This window comes from Cherax quadricarinatus, chromosome 2, assembly GCF_038502225.1.
Source record: "Cherax quadricarinatus isolate ZL_2023a chromosome 2, ASM3850222v1, whole genome shotgun sequence".
Classification (NCBI taxonomy): Eukaryota; Metazoa; Arthropoda; class Malacostraca; order Decapoda; family Parastacidae; genus Cherax; species Cherax quadricarinatus.
The window spans coordinates 68,840,915-68,861,862 of record NC_091293.1 but is presented as its reverse complement, the minus strand read 5'-3'; the positions used below and the strand labels follow the sequence as shown (position 1 = coordinate 68,861,862).

Here is a 20,948-nt window from a genome sequence, read left to right as displayed (position 1 = left end):
TGAATAACTCAATTTCATAATTTTTCGAAAAAATTTTGTTCACTCGCCGCCGCGCACCTCATACCGCTCCTTAACCCTTTGACTGTCGCAAGCCCCTTTCTGAAACTGTCATTCTATGTCGCAAAATTTTGGGAAAAAAAAAAAAATAATTTTTTCTTATGAAATGATAAAGAATCTTTTCCCGATGGTAATGACACCAAAAGTATGAAATTTGGTTGAAAACTCACGGAATTACACTCCTACAAAGTTAGCGGTCTTGGCAACATATACGCATTGGCGATTTCGCCGACTTTGAGCCCTGTTTTTGGCCAATTCTGTTGTTCCAGTTGACCAAACTCATAGCTATTTCTTTAGAACTCTATTTACGCCCATTTACCAATTTGAACTACCAAATTAAGTGGTCAGAAATTGGCAATTTGGCCAATTTCACGCAAATTAAAAAAGATGCCAATTTCAAAATAGGGTCCAGAATAAACAATGTAGACATTCTTGGGACTAAAATAACATATCCTCTTTTCATTAGTCACATCTCTAGGCCCCTCTTATATTACTATTGCTTTCTATTTTGATTTTTTATTCATACAAAAAATACAAAATTTACTGTTATGCAAACTACTGCATTATTGTAAAAATGGTATAAATAATATCAGTGCACTAGTGATTTGCTTACTCCTGAACATTGGTAAAAATCGAACATTTCCGCTACTTTGAGCTCAATTTCAAGGTCATTTTCTTCATGAAACTAATCAAAATCATCTCTATTTCTGTAATGTGTTTTCTATTTTATCACGTGAGACCATGAAAACGAGAATAAAATGATAAATACTATACGAAAATACACCTCAAAGTCAGCTTAAAAAAAAAAAAACGGTCAAAGTTCTTTTTTTCTCTCATTATGTACTGTGTGCTGCAGGATTTTTCTTACGTGGTGCATACTGACCACACAGACCCATTCTCTCACATGTAGGTCTACCAGCTTTCTTCTGCTTGATTTGAAGCCGCTAGAATTTACGTGTATAAATACGTCCGAAACAGTGGCGCGTAAGATGTACATATACGACCGAAACAGTCAAAGGGTTAACACTCCCATTTTAAGAGGAAAGTGATGTTAACCCCAAGTTTAGTGGCTTCGAGGTGGATGTGGCCATAAGTGGTCGAGGAAATATAAAAAAAAAACCTCGATAACACGTGTGCAACACCCTTTCAGAATATCTTATAACCCATGCCCTAAATAAAGAGAAACAATTCTGGAACGTGTAATACATGTTTGGCAGGCTGGCTGCTTGCCTGGCTGGGTAGCTGGGTGGCTGCCTGCCTGGCTGGCTGGCTCTATCTGTCTGTCTGTATCTATGTCTGTCTCTATCTCTGTCTCACAGGTACACAGATTCAATTATACAGTGTAAATTACCTAGGATAACCCAAAAAATCCAAACAAAGTGCTACACTGTGCTTGTAGATATGTGTAAACATGACTGGCAAATACGTACTTACACTTGCTCAGGAACCAGACGTGATGACGCAGTCATGTGTAATACCTGTTGGTTCACGAGTGGCTCTCTCTGAGACAGAGAGAGAGACAAGTAGAAACAGAAAGAGAGGCAAGCAGAGACAGAGATAAACAGAGAGCTTGAGAGACAGACATGTTTGTGTGTAACAGTGAAAACAAATAAAGGCAGGGCTGTGGACACTCATCAAATGTCACCATTTATCTTATCACTGCACTGTCAGCAGTGGACTGACAGTGTCTTACATCATGCTTCAAGGGAACTTATTATTATTATATACTCCCGCATATCCAAAACATTGCTGGGACCTATAAATACTTTGTATATATTCCTAGACAATAGTAAACGACCAAGGCAGGTGTAAATGTTCACCTGTCAGTGTATGGGTGACAATTTGAGTACAATTTCAGTACCTAATATTAGTGTCAGAACAAAGATTGGCTATGAAATCACGAGAACTACTATAAATTGTAATTATCAGAACATAAAAATTATATAAAATATAAAAACGAGAAAAAAAGGTACATCGGCAACACTTTTGCAAACGGCAGGACACAATGTTGCCGTCAGGTAAACATCCAGTGCCAACTTCACAGCCTCATATCTCAGTAAGTACAGTGGACCCCCGCATACCGTTGGCATCACATAACGTTAAATCCGCATACCGATACATTTTATCACTAAGATTTTGCCTCGCATACCGCTAAAAAACCCGCTCAACACTATTCGTCCGAGACGCGTCTAATGTGTGGCCTGAGCCAGCCTCACATGTTCCGCCGGTGGCATTGTTTACCAGCCAGCCTCCGCGGTAACATCCAAGCATACAATCGTAACATTTTATATTATTACAGTGTTTTTGGTGATTTTATCTGCAAAATAAGTGACCATGGGCCCCAAGAAAGCTTCTAGTGCCAACCCTGTGGTAAAAAGGGTGAGAAATATTATCGAAATACTGTGGTACCATGGTCAACTGCTGATGCTGCTGCTGCTGTAGCACTGTCAGCTGCTGCTGCTGCTACTGCTGCTGTAGCACTGTCAGCTGCTGCTGCTGCTGCTGCTGCTGTAGCACTGTCAGCTGCTGCTGCTGCTGTAGCACCGTCAGCTGCTGCTGCTGCTGTACCACCGTCAGCTGCTGCTGCTGCTGTAGTACCGTCTGCTGCTGCTGCTGTAGTACCGTCTGCTGCTGCTGTAGCATTGTCTGCTGCTGTTGCACTGTCAGCTGCTGCTGCTGCTGCACTGTCAGCTGCTGCTGCTGCTGTAGCACTGTCAGCTGCTGCTGTTGCTGCTGTATCACTGTTGTTGGTGTGGCTTATTGAGAATACCAAGAAACAATTAACCCCAGAGGGTTAGCCACCCAGGATAACCCAAAAAAGTCAGTGTCATTGAAGACTGTAACTTATTTCCATTGGGGTCCTTAATCTTGTCTCCCAGGATGCAACCCACACCAGTCGACTAACACCCAGGTGAACGGGGAAAAATGCCTGGAACTAGTGCTCATATTGGTGAATTTAAAGCCAGCAAAGGTTGGTTTGAGAGATTTAAGAATCGTAGTGGCATACACAGTGTGATAAGGCATGTTCTGGAAGAAAATGCCAAACAGGACCTACAGTACTCAGGAGGAAAAGGCACTCCCAGGACACAGTGTCTCATTAGTCATTGCTGCATCTTCAATAAAGGTAAGTGTCATTTATTCTTCATTTAGTAGAGTAGTACATGCACAATATATATTGTGCATGTACTACTCTACTATTGTGCATGTATCCTTCTCTTTGTGTGTAGGAAAATGTATATTTCATGTGGTAAATTTTTTTTTTTCATACTTTTGGGTGTCTTGCACGGATTAATTTGATTTCTATTATTTCTTATGGGGAAAATTCATTCGCATAATGATAATTTCGCATAACAATGAGCTCTCATTAACGGATTAATATCGTTATGTGGGGGTCCACTGTACTAACCATAATTTTTTTTTTTATCCTATAACACTTGGAAAAATGCGCTCTTTATTTCTATATATAAAAAAAAAACTAATTTTTTTCAAAATATTTGGAGCACTGGGCGAGAGAATGTATACAGTGGACCCTCCCTTTTTGTCAATCTCTGTTATCGTTGATTTTCATTTTCGTCAACTTTTTTCTTCAAAATATTGGTTCCGCTTCCATCGAAGGTACAGAACCTGTCCAGTGCCCAGCGCACAGACAAAGCTGCCTCCCACACGCATTCTCAGGCAGTGTCGCGTTGTTTCTCGGTGAGTGAACATATCCTGCGAGGTCATAAACATTTCGTAACAATCTATCATTTTTTTATTGTGTGTGACTGCTAAATAAGCCACCTTGGGCCCAAAGGAAGCTCCTAGTGCCAGTCCTTTGGTAAAGAAAGTGAGGAACATGATAGAATTAAAGAAAGAAACTGTAGCAAAATGGAGGAGGAAGAGAGAGGGGAGAATGTGCCTTCTTCAGTGATTCTACGATATGTATGATACTAAAGCAGCATGAGTTGATAAAGGCTATAGTGCCAGCCAGCAATAAAGTGTTGCATTAAAAGTGTAGCAAGAAAGTTAAGCGATTAATTGATAGAAAAAGGACAGCATGAACCTAACTCCTCCAATGTTGTTGGAGTTATACAGGGCTACTGCCTCTGCTGCTGCCTTCACCACCACTATGTAGTATTATATAGTATGTAAGCCATTATATTAAGTCTGCCCATAATGCCTAGGTATTATAGTGGCTCTCTTTGCACTGTACCCCATTATTGTAATTTCATAATCTCAATGTAACCTTGCAAAGAAATAAACTTTGTTTATACTCTCAGTGGACCTTATATACCCAACAACAACAGAACACCACTCGTGACATACATAATGAAATATTTTATTCAGCCTAGAGTATATGTTATGTTTCTGTGTTATTAACCCTTTGACTGTCACAACCCCAAATCCTGAGGTGTCTAATGGCGTTGAAAAAAAAAAAAACTTATTTTTCCTTATGAAATGAGAGAGAACCTTTTCCCGATGGTAATGACACCAAAAGAACGAAATTTGATGGAAAACTTACGGAATTACGCTCTCGTGAAGTTAGCGACCTCGGCGATATTTATGAATCTGCAATTTTGCCCATTTTGAGCCCTATTTTCAGCTAATTCCATTGTTCCAGTCGAACAAACTCACAGCTATTTCTTTAGAATTTCATTTGTTCTATCGACTGAGTACAAGAAACTGCCCATTTACCGATTTCAACTACCCATTATGCACGCAGTGCATAATGAGAAAAAAAAACTCTGACCATGTTTTTGGATTAAAACGCCGACTTTGTGGTGTATTTTCATATAGTATTTAGGGTTATATTCTTGTTTTCTTGGTCTCGTTTGATAGAATGGAAAACATATTATAGAAATAGAAGTGATTTTGATTGGTTTTACTATGAAAAGAATCTTGAAATGGAGCTCAAAGTAGGGGAAATGTTTGATTTTCGCCAATGTTCAAAAGTAAACAAATGTCATTTTCCAATAAATGTCCAAGTAGCATTCTAATATGCAGTCATGAATGGGCTGACATTATTTATACAATTATTACAATATTGCAGTAGTCTGCATAACAGTAAATCTTCTATTTTTTGTTTGAATAAAAATTCAAAATAGAAAGCAAGAGTAATATCAGAGGGGCCTGGAGATGTGACTGATGAACAAAGAAAATATTATTTTAGAGCCAGGAATGTCTGCATTGTTCATTCTGGACCCTATTTTGAAATTGGCATATTTTTTAATTTTTGTGAAATTGACCAAATTGCAAATTTCTGACCACGTTATTGGGTAGTTGAAATCAGTAAATGGGCAGTTTCTTGCACTCAATCGATAGGAAAAATGGAGTTCTAAAGAAATAGTTATGAGTTTGGTCAACTGGAACAATGGAATTAGCCGAAAATAGGCCTCAAAGTGGGCAAAATCACCGATTTATAAATATCGCCGAGGTTGCTAACTTCACGAGAGAGTAATTCCGTCAGTTTTCCATCAAATTTCGTTCTTTTGGTTTTATTACAATCAGGAAAAGTTTTTCTATCATTTCATAAGAAATTTTTTTTTTTTTTCAGAAATTTTGCAACACCAGGAGACACCTCAGGATTTGGGGTTGCGACAGTCAAGAGGTTAAGGGGTACATAGAGACTGAACAATTAAAACCCCAACAAGTACTCAATTGTGACAAAACAGGCCTGTTTTGGAAGAAAATGCCAAACAGGACCTACATTACTCAGGAGGAAAAAGCACTCCCAGGACACAAGCCTATGAAAGACAGGCTAACTCTCATGTTTTGTAGTAATGCTAGTGGGGATTGCAGAGAGAGGCCTTTACTCGTGTATCACTCTGAAACTCCCAGTGTCTTCAAGAAAAACAGTGTCGTCAACACTAAATTATGTGTAATGTGGAGAGCAAACAATAAGGCATGGGTCACTAGAGACATTTTCCTCGATTGGTTCTATGACGTATTTGGCCCCAGTGTGAAAAAATACCTCCTGGAAAATAAATTGCCACTCCAGTGCCTCCTGTTAATAGACAATGCTCCTGCTCATCCTCCAGACTTGTAAGAGTGAATTGTGAGGGAATTTAGTTTCTTGAGAGCGAAATTTTTGCCCCCTAACACCACTCCTCTCCTCCAGCCCATGCACCAGCAGGTCATTTCAAATTTCAAAAAACTGTACACCAAAGCAGTGTTTCAAAAGTGCTTTGAAGTGACCTCAGACACTGAACTGACCCCAAGAAAGTTCTGGAAAGATCACTTCAGTATCCTCAGTTGCATAAACCTTATAGGTAAGGCTTGGGAGGGAGTGACTTCCAGGAGTTTGAACTCTGCTTGGAGCTAACCCTGAGGAGCCTATGCCAGTTGTGGAATCTACTGTGGCATTGGGGAAGTCCATGGGGTTGGAGGTTAGTGGGGAGGATGTGGAAGAGGTGGTGGAGGACGACGATGAAGACCTAACCACTACAGAGCTGCAAGAGCTTGAGGTGCAACAGCAACAGATCACAGCTCAGGAATTACCTGCAGAGGGGAAAGAGAGATGGAGGAAGTTGCCTTCTTCAAAGATTAAGAATATTTGTGCAAAGTAGACTGAAGTGCAAACTTTTATGGATGAACATCACCCTGACACAGATGTTGCAGGCTGTGCTGGCAACATCTACAATGACAATGTTGTGTCCCATTTTAAGGAAATCATAAAGACACACCAGAAACAGAGCTTTCTGGACTGATTTTTGGTGAGGCTGGGGGTCACGTGACTCTCAAGCTGGTCCTAGTGGCATTAAAAAACAAAGAAGGGAGGTAACCCCGGAATAGGACTTGGTACCTTAAGTCCTTATGGAAGGGGATTCCCCTTCCAAACAATTGTAAACTCCTCCATCCTCTGCCCTCCTCCCATCTCATCACTCATCAAATACCTCTTCAATAAAGGTAAGTGTCATTTTATTAATTATTAACGTATTTATTCTGCATGTCTCATTGTTTTCTGTGTAGGAAAATGTATATTTCATGTAAAAAATTATTTTGTTTAATACTTTTGGGTATCTGAAACAGATTAATTGGATTTCCATTATTTCTCATGGGGGAAAATTTATTCCGATAACAACAGAATCGGTTAAAGACAAGCTCTCTGGAACGGATTAATGTCGTTACCTGAAGGTCCACTGTAATTGTAATTATCAGAACATAAAAATTACATAAATTAAAAAAAAAAAGATGAAAGGGTATATCAACAACATTTCTGCTAGCAGCAGGACTCCACATTGCTGTCAGGTGAACATTCAGAGCCAAATTCGCTGCTTTATATCTCAATAAGTACTGGCGTCAAAATTTTTCACTAAAGAGGACCCTGACAAATCTAGAATCACTGTTCTGAAATGGGGTCATATGTATAAAGTGATGCAAGGTAGAGAAAGCAGAGACGCATTACAGAATTTCTCCATCATCCAGTAAAATCACCGATTTTAGTACCAGAGCCTCAACCATTCACCTCAGCTGACAATCAACAACCCTCCACCTCAGCCCAGTAGGGCCACAGCATCCCTCTCCACTCTCTTCAGAACCATCAACAAATGCCAGCACTGCAATTTAAGGCAAGAAATATTATTTCTGCAACATTTGTAGCCTTAACTAATGAATTAACCTTTTCAGGGTTGGTGCCATAGTACTATGAGTTTGAGCTAGGTTCCCGTGCCGTAGAACTATGTGAGATCATCTCACTCAGATAAGCTGTGAGTGGTGAATTTGAGTTCTAGATACGAGAGAATGGATCTATGCAATAAGTGTGCACCATATTAAAAATCCTGCCCCATGCAGTGACTAATGGGGAAAAAAACTGTGTCTGTTTTTTTGGTTTAAAACAGTGACTTTGCAGTGTAATTTCATAAGGTTTTTATGACTGTATTTGCTGTTTCTTGGTTCAATTGATAGAATGGAAGATATGTTACAGAAATAGAGATGATTTTGACTGGTTTCAGGAATGAAGGGAGGGGCAAGCCTTTTTTCAGTGATCAGGACATTAAAATTGAAAAATTATGGAAAAAAAAAAAAGTTTTCTTACTGAAAAATAGTGCAAAATTCTGGCAACATTTTGATGTAATCAGCTTGTTTCTATCATATTTCTAAGTATGTTTTTCATTAAATGTATTTATTTTGTTCTGCTGTCAGCAAAAATACATGTTGGCAATTTGCAGTTTTTTTTTTCCTCCCAAAATTATGATTTTTATGATTATTTCATTGTAAATACTCTACATGGCAACTTGTGTACTGGCTAGTGTGTGGAGAGCAGACAGTAAGTCCCTCAGTAGCCAACAGGCTGTAAAGAAGGTAGGAGGGTGGCCCGGTGGCCTGGTGGCTAAAGCTCCCGCTTCACACACGGAGGGCCCGGGTTCGATTCCCGGCGGGTGGAAACATTCAACACGTTTCCTTACACCTGTTGTCCTGTTCACCTAGCAGCAAATAGGTACCTGGGTGTTAGTCGACTGGTGTGGGTCGCATCATGGGGGACAAGATTAAGGACCCCAATAGAAATAAGTTAGACAGTCCTCGATGACGCACTGACTTTCTTGGGTTATCCTGGGTGGCTAACCCTCCGGGGTTAAAAATCCGAACGAAATCTTATCTTATCTTATCTTGAGGGGTGTAGCACGCTGAAAGTTGGCGTGCCACTTCCCTAGAGTTTCACAAAAAAAAAAAAAAACTCTGTAATAAGTTATTGATATTGTAATTCATCTCCTGTGATAAGTATTCATTGGATTGTCATGATTTTTGCAGACGTTATTGAGGAATGATGGTTCTACAAACACCCAGGGAGGATTTGGCATATTGTGAACAGCTTTTTGTTAATGATTTTTTCCTCCTCTAAAAAAAAAAAAAAACCTAACTTCAACATTTTTTTATGGAATCTACTGAAATTATTGTTAAACTGTTCTGGATCATTATTAATCTAGCCTTTATCTTTCATCATATGTCAACTAGAGCATTGTACATCTTCCCAATTTAGTAGAAAGTGGAAAGTCCTAGGACCCATAAAATTGTGCAAAAATAATTTTTTTCTATCTAATTGAAGGCTAACAGTCAAAACAAACACAGCTTATATGTTTTTTAAGCTGCTTAATCCACTGTCACAATCCCACTGAAATATGATAAAAAAAAAAGTTGGTGATTCTGCTCGCCCTTCCCTGAAAGTAGCTTGAAATTGAGCTCAAACTATCAGAAATGTTTGATTTTTGTCGATATTCTAGAGCACACAAATAATGTCACTTGTCCAATATACATACGTCCAACTGGTCGGTCTGTGTGTTCACGAATGTGCTGACATTATTTATACAATTATTACAATAATGCAGTAGTCTGTATAACAGCAAATCTTCTGTTTTTTGTTTATAGACGTTCAAAATGGAAAGCAAGCATAATAGAGGTGAGACATGGGGATGTAACTAATGAACAGAGGAAGTGTTTTTTTAGTGCCATGAATGTCTACTTTGAATTATATGAAAGTGGCTTAATGACTGATTTCTGATCACTTTATTGGGTAGTTGAAATAGGTAAATGGGTTTCTCGTACTCAGCTGACAGATTAGAAGGAAAATTAGTAAAATAGCTATGAGTTTGGTTGACTGGAACAATAGAATTGGGCTAAAATAGGACTCAAAGTGGGTGAAATTGCCAATGCGTAAATATTGCCAAGACTGCTAACTTTGCAAGAGTGTAATTCTGTAAGTTTCCCATTAACACTTTCAGGGTCGAGAGGCCCTCTCCTAAACTTGTTCTCAGGGTCAAAAATTTTTCAGAAAGAAAAAAAAAAATTATTATGAAATGATATAGAATCTTTTCCCGATCATAATGACACAAAAAGCATAAAATTCGATGGAAAACTTACGGAATTATGCTCTCGCAAAGTTAGCAGTCTCGATTATGTTTATGCATCGGCGATTTCGCCCACTTTGAGCCCTATTTTCGGCCAATTCCAGTGTACTATTCAACAAAAATCATACCTATTTCGCTAGAACTCCATTTTTTCTATCGAATGAGTACAAGAAACCACCCATTTACCAATTTCAACTATCCAATAAAGTGGTCAGAAATTGGCAGTTTTGCCAATTTCACACAAATTTCAAAAGATGCCAATTTCCAAATAGGGTCCAGAATAAACAAGACAGACATTTCTGGCACTAAAATAACATTTTCTCTGTTCATTAGTCACGTCCCCAGGCCCCTCTTGCATCTCTTTTGCTTTCCATTTCGAATTTTTATTCTCACAAAAAATAGAAGATTTACTGTTATGCAGACTACTGCATTTGTGTAGAAATGGTATAAATAATATCAGCGCACTTGTGAAAGAATATTAGATTCACCAGTTGAAGTGTAGTGGATGCTTGGCATGATTTGTTTACTTTCGAACTTTGGTAAAAACTGAACATTTCTGTGAATTTGAGCTCAATTTCAAGGTACTTTTCATCATGAAACCACTCAAAATTATCTCAATTTCTGTAATATGTCATCCATTCTATAAAATGAGACCAGGAAACCTAGAATACACCCATAAATACCATACGAAAATACACTGCAAAGTCGCTGTTTTAAACCAAAAACATGGAGTTGTTTTTTTCTCATTATGCACTGTGTGCTGCAGGATTTTTTTTATACTGTGCACATAGACCTATTCTTTCATATGTAGGCCTACCAGCTTTCTCTCACTAGATTTGAAGGCGCTAGAATTTAGGCGTACTAGTACGTCGATAACCCTGGTGCGTAAGCCGTACTAGTATGTCGGAAACCCTGAAAGGGTTAAATTTTATACTTTTGGTTTCATTACCTTCGGAAAAAATATTGCCTATACAGTAGGGCCCCACTTATATGGCAGGTTAAGTTCCAGGCTATCGCTGTAAAGCGGAAATCGCCGTAAAGTGGAACACCCTTTTTTTCCTCTTATAAATGCATACAAATACTAGATAACAAGTTTGCACTAAAATATATTAAGTTAGCAATAGAACTAGGCATCAAAAAAACAATAAAAAAGTACAATACACACATAGTGCACTCATTACTTACCTTAAAATATTTATAGTCTTAATCTAGGGTGAGACAAGTAGTATTTATTGTAAGAAATCAAGTGTGGTATGTATGGTAGCCAGCCGGGCTACCATACCAGGCCAACCCACCCACACATACTATTCTATGATATTTAAGCATCCCAGAGCGATAAAATGTATATACAGTTCCCTCATTACTTACCTTACAATATTTGTAGTCTTAATGTATGGTCAGGAGTAAGTAAATGAGATAAAACGAATAAATGAGAGAAAGAATGAGTGCATGAGAGAGGACAGGCGCCGAGTTATGTAAACAAACCAGGCGAAGGTAAGTTTTGTAAACAAACAAAGTGTACACGTCTGGTTTGTGTACAAGTTACATTGTGTACAAGTTGTCTCTACATTGATACGGTAGAATAAATAAAGAACACTCCCATTCTCATGTAACATCATTTTGAGAAGAAATGATGCTCTGAGTGAAGGCAATGGAAATAAGTCACTCTGTCTGACTTTTTTGGGTTATCCTAAGTTCTCTACACATATGCTGTTATGTATGACAATCTATGTAACTGTATTTGTGTATACCTGACATACATACATACGAAAGGAATAATTTTCTACAGTTACCCCCAGTAACACATTTTCTCTTATGTTAGATTAGAGAAAATGTTATTCTTGCCGTCACTTGTACAAGTTATCTGGCTACCACATCTCATATTTATGTTTATTTATTCTATTGTGGGGTGTATTTATCATCTTTATATGTTATGTATCATGTTTATTATATAATTTTGAAAAAAATTTCATGGATGGATTAATGAAAATGTGTATATTAACGTAATATACGACATTTAATGAGACTCGGTGATTATTATTATTATTATTATTTCTAATATGGCGTCACTTGTGCAAGTCGTCTGCTACCACATCTCATATTCATGTTTATTTATTCTACTGTGGGGTGTATTTATCATAGTTATGTTATGCATCGTGTTTATTATATAATTTTGAAAAAATATCATAGATGGATTAATGAAAATGTGTATATTAACCCATAAACGGTCCAAACGTATATATACGTTCACACGCGTAGCGCCCTAAATGTATATATACGTTTTCTTTGTCATTCATTCAACATTGCCACGATAAGCCTGAGTCACCTAGACATGAGGGAATGGGTGTGCGCACTCACTGTGTGCCATATTAAAATAATTGGGGATGCCTGGGTACCATATGCTCTTTTTTTCTTTAAAAAAAAAAAAATTTTTCTCAAAAAAAAATTGGGGCACTACGCGAGTGAACGTATATATACGTTTGGACCGTTTAAGGATTAACGTAATATATGACATTTAAATGAGGCTCGGTGATTATTATTATCATTACTAATATGACGTCTGGAGACTTAAGACACTCTTACTGATTTTAATGTGTACCTGCATGCCAGCACAGTGTGTAAGTTTATTTACTTACAGGTATACATAAGTATAATTATCAGAGTACATATAAAATAACTTTTAAAAACACTTGAAATTTTGGAGTTTCCAGACAAAATGGAAAAACTTAGGGCTTACGGATCTCACAGAGAATGTAAACAAACCGGGTGGGGTGTGGTGACCATATTAGAAAGTCAGGTGGGGGGAGCCATATAGTGAGTTTTGGTCATAATTTGAAGTGACTGTATTAGCAGAACACCGTAAAGCGGGGCCCTACTGTATTTCATTTTTTTTTTTTTTACACTCATCGAACCTGAGAGAAATTCTCAAATCAGGGGTCTCAACCCTGAAAGGGTTAAACATAACACATCTCGACAACCAGCTACAATTACATGGTCAATTTTATTTGTTTACAATTTGCAGACCTACCACAAAGTTGCCATTTTTGGTGGAACCAAGGAACGTACCCCTTCATTTCCCACAAGTTTTTTAGTTTGTTTTACACAAGTTTGTCTTTCACGCAATTTTCAGTCACATAACTACCATGTTAACCCTCTGACTGTTGCAAGCCCATTTCTGAAACTGTCATTCTGTCGCAAAATTTCTGGGAAATTTTTTTTTTTCTTATGAAATGATAAAGAATCTTTTCCCAATGCTAATGACACCAAAAGTATGAAATTTGATTGAAAACTTACGGAATTAGACTCCCGCAAAGTTAGCGATCTCAGCGATATATACGCATCGGCAATTCTGCCGGCTCTGAGCCTTATTTTCAGCAATTCCACTGTTCCAGTCAACCAAACTCATAGCTATTTCTTTAGAACTCCATTTTTTCTATCAACTGAGTACAAGAAACTGCCCATTTACTGATTTCAACTACATAATAAAGTGGTCAGAAACTGGCAATTTGGCCAATTTCACACAAATTAAAAAGATGCCAATTTCAAAATAAGGTTCAGAATAAACAATGCAGACATTCTTGGCACTAAAATAACATATCCTCTGTTCATCAGTCATGTCTCCAGGCCCCTCTTATATTACTCTTGCTTTCTATTTTGACTTTTTATTCACACAAAAAATAGAAGATTTACTGTTATGCAGACTACTGCATTATTGTAAAAAAGTATAAATAATATCAGTGCACTAGTGAAAGAATATTAGACTCCCCAGCTGATGAGTATTGGATGTGTGGTGTGATTTGCTTACTCCTGAACGTTGTTAAAAATCGAACATTTCCACTAATTTAAGCTCCATTTCAAGGTAGTTTTCATCATGAAACTAATCAAAATCATCTCTATTTCTGTAATATGTGTTCCATTCTATCAAATGAGACCAAGAAAATGAGAATACAACCATAAATACTATACAAAAATACACCTCAAATTCAGCATTTTAATCCAAAAACACAGTTGGAGTTGTTTTTTTCTCATTGTGTACTGCGTGCTGCAAGATTTTTTTATACTGTGCAAACTGACCACACAGACCCATTCTCTCACATGTGGGCCTACCAGCTTTCTTCTGCTTTATTTGAAGCCGCTTGAATTATTGAGTATATACACGTCCGAAACACTGCCTCCTAAGACGTATACAGTGGACCGTCATTTAACATGGTAGTTACGTTCCTGAAAACGCTGTGTTAGGTAAAAACCGTGTTAGATGAACTGAAGAACTTATTGGAAAAATAGGGTTATGTTCCTGAGAGCCCCAAAAGAACCAAACACCTTTTTTTTAGGCCTCTACATCTTACAAAAATAAAAGTTAATATGTAATTGTAGTTCACTGTTGTGATGTATTATGTTGTTTTTACTGTTTAAGACCACAAATGTAACAGAAGTCAGTCAAGTCATTTAGTAAGCCAGTGAAGTTGTTCAGTGAGCCACTCAAGTCATTCAGTGAGTGAGTCAAGTCATTCAGTAAGTCAGTCAAGTCATTCAGTAAGTCAGTCAAGTCATTCAGTAGGTCAGTGCAGTCATTCAGTAAGTCAGTCATGTCATTTAGTGAGTCAGTCAAGTCATTCAGTAAGTCAGTCAAGTCATTCAGTAAGTCAGTCAAGTCATTCAGTAAGTCAGTGAAGTCATTCAGTAAGTCAGTGCAGTCATTCAGTAAGTCAGTCATGTCATTTAGTGAGTCAGTCAAGTCATTCAGTAAGTCAGTCAAGTCATTCAGTACGTCAGTCAAGTCATTCAGTAAGTCAGTCAAGTCATTCAGTAAGTCAAGTTATTCAGTAAGTTCGTCAAATCATTCAGTAAGTCCAGTCAGTCAGTTAGTCATTCAGTCAGTCACACAAACTTGTGTTTACCTTTTTTTTGTGTGTACAAAGTAACACTTCATTATGGCCACAGGTTATGTCTTGTCTAATATCTTTGTTTCCTTTGTCAGTTCTAAGACTTAAATGTTTACACCTTTTCTTGCCACTTTGAGCAACACTGGTATGCCTACTGGGTGTCATGATTGCTTGGGAGATACAAGATATAGTAATTAAAAGATCAAAACACAATTCACAATCACAAGCTTGCAGCAGAGAAGTTGGACTGGACACGTATGGAGTACGAATGCTGGGATGGTGGGGTGGCGGCTGGGGACGGCGGGAGGTTTTCCCCGCTGATCCACAACAAGGTGGCTGCTGGAGGAAAAGGGAAGTTTTTTTCCTTCTCTCAAATTGTACCATGTTAAATTCATTTTACGACGTGTTACATAAAATTGTGCCGTAATTCTTCAATCGTGCTATACCCAAATCATGCCAAATAAACTCGTGCTAAATGACGGTCTACTGTATATACGGCCGAAACAGCCAAAGGGTTAATCAGTGATCTACTGTACTTTGAGGGGAACAATTTCAACTAGGTGATTAGATAAGCCTATACATTTTTTTTCACAGAAGTTTAGGAACTTTTTGACAGCATTTGATATATGGCAATGGTGCTTTTGCCTAAAGAAAGAAATGCACAAGAATGATGGAGAAAAAATATGATAGTTCTTCTATCTGGGGCAAACCTAAAGAGTAAATATCTTGGTTCACCCCTCTTCAAAAATGAGTGAAAGATTGTTCACCACTACACAATGAGGGACATCCCTTCAACAGTGTAACACCAGCAATGAGGGAGATCTCTCCTTCCAACAATTATAGTGTGATATCAAACCTAGCAAAACTATCAACACTCTTAATAGAGCCTCACATTCAGTATCCATCTGAAAGCTACATCCACTGTACAATCATTGTACTAAATGTGTAAATTTTCTAGCTTAATTCTTACCCAAAACACAACACACACAAGAAAGCTTCTCAAATATCAAGTGTAACGAATTTAAGAAGCCACATGCTGTCAATATAAAGATAACCACATTTATAAATGCTTAAAAAACTCTGAAAAGCTTAAAAATCAATGCTTTAACTGAAAAAATGCCTTTTTATTTTTGCATGGGGAAGCCCCAGGGTGCCCATTGGAAATGTCATGCCTCATTCACACGATGACTCACCTCCGGCCCCAGCAGGGTTCATCACATGCCTTAAGCTCAGTAAGAGGCCCCCTTTACCACCGCTCACTTAGGCAGTTTGCTTGTTATGCCAGGCATCAGGTGGAAGGTTGGTGAAGGCCCAAGCCACAGTCAGCATCTTATAGACAACAGCTGGGGAAGGCGGTGAATCCGTGGGCCCCCCAGGGCCCGATGCAGAAATGTATTTTTCTAATTAAAACGTTTTCTGCTGTGGGAGCCCCGGGAGGCCCACCTGGAATCATACCACCAGTACCCTGGAATGGAGGAGGTAGCTATAGAGCGGTAGTGCACTCACAGGAGGCTGGCAGGGACGACACGCATACCAACTGGCTAGACAGCTGCCACACATTGACTAGTGACAACTGGGACACACAAGCCACCAAGGACATGCAGTCTGCATCGCCCTAAGACAGGCATGTATCGCAAGCCATGACCAACAGGTCCCAGGCCTGGGAGATAAGGATAACGTGCCACCATAAAGTCAGGTGAGAGCCGAGGATGAGGAAGCCACTCTGACAAAGTGCCAGGACTGGAGAGTCCAGGGACCAAAGTGAATAGCCAGCCAGATGGTGACATGGGACAACAAGTGCCTACCTACAAGTAGGACAAAAATCACATTGGGCATTCATGAAGGATTGGTGTAAGGAAGTCTTGCATCAAATTTCCCAAGCCTAGAGAAACAATGCTGTCAAATATAGAAACAAGAGCAAGTACTAACCCAGGATTCTGAGGAGCGAAAAGCATTTGCTCAAGGCAAAAAGAGACCTAAACCAAATGACAGCAATATCTGGAAGTGCAGTAGGAAGACCCTACAACAGAAAAAAAAAAAACGAAGGTGTGGTAAACCAAGGATCCCTCCGCAGTCCTAGTGCAAGACAGAACTTAGCACAGATGTAGGGTGAGGACATCCAGGCAACATTCAAAGATCACAGAGGTAGCTGGGCCACCTTGCAGTTCAGTAGCCTGACTACCAGCAACAAGTGAGGGGATACCAGGCAAGGGCCTTGGAAGGACCAGAGCCCAAAAACAGACAAGGCATACAGAGAGGAGACCCCTGTCAAAACTGAAAATGGGGATAAGGAACAGTAGCAGGGCCTTAACCCTTTGAGGGTCGACAGGCCCTCTCCGAAACTCGTTCTCAGGGTCGGCCAAATTTAAAAAAAAAAAAAATTATTTTCTCTTATGAAAAGATAGAGAATCTTTTCCCGATCATAAAGACACCAAAAGTTTGGAATTTGATAGAAAACGTACGGAATTATGCTCTCGCAAAGTTAGCGGTCTCGGCGAAGTTTACGCATCGGCGATTTTGCCCACTTTGAGCCCCATTTTCGGCCAATTTCACTGTACTAGTTGACAAAAAACATGAATATTCCGCTAGAACTCCATTTTTTCTATCGAAAGGGTGCAAGAAACCACTCATTTATGAAATACAACTATCCAGTACAGTGGTCAGAATTTAGCAATTTTGCCAATTTCACACAAATTTCAAAAGATGCCAATTTCCGAATAGGGTCCAGAATAAACAAGAAAGACATTCCTGGCACTAAAATGACATTTCCTCTAGTCATTAGTCACGTCTCAAGGCCCCTCTTATATTCTTTTGCTTTCCAGTTTGAATTTTTATTTTCACAAAAAATATAAGATTTACTCTCATGCAGACTACTGCATTAGTGTAAAAAATGGTATAAATATTATTGGTGCACTTGTGAAAGAATATTAGACTCACCAGTTGACGTGTATTGCACGCTTGGCACAATTTGTTTACTTTTGAAGTTTGGTAAAAATCGAACATTTCTGCTACTTTGAGCTCAATTTCAAGGCACCTTTCTTTGTAAAACCAGTCAAAATCATCTCAATTTCTGTAATATGTCTTCCATTCTATAAAATGAGACCAAGAAAACTAGAATACAACAATAAATACCATACGAAAATACACTGCAAAGTCGCTGATTTATTAAAAAAAAAATGGTCAAAGTTTTTTTTTCTCATTATGCACTGTGTGCTGCAGGATTTTTTTTAGACTGTGCACACTGACCACATAGACCCATTCTTTCATATAAAGGCCTACCAGCTTTCTCCCACTAGATTTGAGGCCGCTAGAATTTATGAGTACTAGTACGTCAAAAACCCCTACGCGTAAGACGTACTAGTACGACGAAAACCCTCAAAGGGTTAAAGGTATGGGTGGTCAGATGTCCCACAAAAGGAGCTGGGACACTTATAGGTCCCAGGTGCCAAGCAAGGTACAAATCCAGGCCACAGAGGACCAGTTGAAAGGCAGAGCATCCCTAAGGTCCCCTGGAGACCACAGAAGACAGAACTCTCATCCTCCTGATGAGCACAGACAGTTATCTGAGACCTACAACACATGATGGGGTGCCAACAGACAGGGGCCCACATCACACAAGACCCCATGACACAATGACAAACTAGCCTGGCAGGGTGTAGATGAGACAGAATAGATCATAGGGCCATTACAAGGCAAGTGGGACAAACAGAGAAAATAGGCATCTTGAACCAGGATGTAGATAGCAGAAAGTTGAAAATACAGCCTACAAGCAGTACAAGGGCCTGGAAAACTTGGACACTAGCCAAGGAATAGCCTACAGACAAGGAGTGAGGTGTAAATGCTACAACACAAGCATGACAACTGAAGCTTAAAGCTTCACCAAGTTCCCAGCTAACATAGACCATAAGCAGATTACCTAAACAAGCAATAATGAAGATGGTTCCACACTGAGTACAAGGCCTGTGAAAGACCCCTGGCTGTGATTGCAGAGGTGAGACTTGGTGTGAACAAGGCATGATATATTTAAGGTGGGCTTCCAGGGTCCTCCTAGCAGGAAATAAGTTGCAGATAAATGAATGAAAATAAGAAAGTGCATGTAGTACCTGTCTTGCTAGGGCTGCTATGCCATCTGCAGTTTTTTCTGGTTATATTCTTAATGTGTGCGATAAACATGAAGCAAATGACAGGAATCGCTGCTGAAGAACTCGGCAAAATGAGCATCAATACTAAATTTTCAAGATAAAGATGATTTCATAAAACTTACACCTGAGGACTAAAAGGCTACAAATGTGTACAACACATTTCATTTAAATTATTGTATTATTATTATAATGCTCATGAAGAAACACTAGACCCAGGAGTCATACAGTGCCTGGGGAAGTGGAGTGGTGAGATTTGATCTGAAAAAGTGGAAGCTGACTTAATTTATTGGATCATGAGCCCTTTAAAAGCAACAAGGCACCCATTTGATCCAAAGGCATTAACTCATCATATTCCAAAAGCACAGGCACTGCATATTAATCTAAGAGCACAAATAACCACAAGTACCAGACAATATACACTCAGAGATGGGACTATAATATACACTCAGAGGTGGGATTATATACAATGAGAAAGGAAAGATAGAAGATAGAGGAAAAGATGGAAGGAAAGACAGAGAGAAAAAGAAGGAAAAGATAGGGGAAAGGATAGAAGGAATGATAGAGGGAAATAGATAGAGGAAAAGATTGAGAACGAGAGTGAAGGAAAGACAGAAGCTAGAAGGAAATGGATATAGGGGGAGAGAGAAGGAATGACAAAAGTGAAAGAGGAAAAAATGGAGAAGACAGAGAGAGACAGAGAGGGGGGAGAGAGAGAGGGGGGGGAGAGAGAGGGGGGGGAGAGAGAGAGAGGGGGAGAGAGAGATGGGGGGAGAGAGAGAGGGGGGAGAGAGAGAGGGGGGAGAGAGAGAGGGGGGAGAGAGAGAGGGGGGGAGAGAGAGAGGGGGAGAGAGAGGGAAAGACACAGAGGGAGATAGACAGAAGGAAAGACAGAGAAAAGATAGAAGGAAAGGGGGGCAAGAGATTAAAGGAAAGACAAAGGAAAAAGATAGAGGGAAGAGAGTATGGTAAATGAGAGGTAGAGAGAGAGATGACAGAAAAAATGGGTAAAGAGAGGGAAAGACGGACAGACAGACACACGCATGCACACACAAACACGCACTGCACGTACACGCGCACACGTGAGCGCACACACACACATACTGACCTCCATATCAAAACTTTGTGAAATGTAATCAATTTTTTTTACTTACCTGTAAAGGTGAGGCCTTCAATGTGTGCATACATGAAAGAATGTGTAATGAATGTGACATAATGGTTGTAGAAACGCATAATGAAATGCAAATTTTGGCAATCAAATGAATGGGTGACAGTAAACTATGAGAAGGTGAAGTGGTCTAACTACTGGGTTGCTCATTCTCAGTGGTTGTAAATAAATGGCTCAGAGAACCGACACGTTGATAAATTAGACACACGTGCAACACTTGGGTATTTTTATTGAGGAAACGTTTCACCACACTGACTTCATCAGTCATATACAAAGAAGAATGGTGAAGATCAGGAGTTTAAGGTAATATGTCCCTAGAGACTAGGGACTTATCACCTAACCCTAGAGACTAGGGACTTATTACCTTAAACTCTTTTTGATCCTCACCATTCTTCTTTGTATTGGACTGATGAAGCCAGTGTGTGGCAAAACATTTCCACAATAAAGATACCCAAGTGCTGCACATGTGTCTAATTTATCATTCCCAGTGGTCAGTATAACAGCTCAGGACTGCACTATTAACCATAACAAAATATTATAATGAAGTAGCAGTCTTTAATTCTATTGTCCAGTACTGTAAGGCAGCTGTACACAAATAACTCTTTACCAACAACAGTAAAGAGACACTGTCCAACAAGTTTATATTGGGACAAGTCTTGGGAAACAATTGAACCGCTGTGCTAATAAAAGCTTGATTTGGCATGTGTCTTGTATAAGACAAAAGGAAACTGTCACCAACACAACTACTTACACAGACACTCCAAGAAAACAATGCCAAAACAAACATCTCTAAATCTATTACAAAAACAAACAAAAAAAAAAAAACAAAAAAAAATAAAAAAAAAAAAAAAAAAAAAAAAAAAAAAAAAAAAAAAAGAAG

The 20,948-nt window shown here is 38.9% G+C and overlaps 1 protein-coding gene across 2 annotated transcripts in view; it reads right to left on the bottom strand.

Moving 5' to 3' along the window:
* LOC128697178 (uncharacterized) overlaps positions 1-20,948 on the bottom strand; it is a 179,478-nt gene that overhangs the window by 84,551 nt on the left and 73,979 nt on the right. Inside the window, exon 3 of one of the 2 annotated variants that reach the window (XM_053788755.2) lies at positions 20,055-20,069. The exons of the other annotated variant lie outside the window; for it this stretch is intronic. Coding sequence (XP_053644730.2) covers positions 20,055-20,069 — 15 coding nt within the window. The remainder of the gene's footprint in view (positions 1-20,054; positions 20,070-20,948) is intronic. 2 annotated transcript variants of the gene reach the window in all.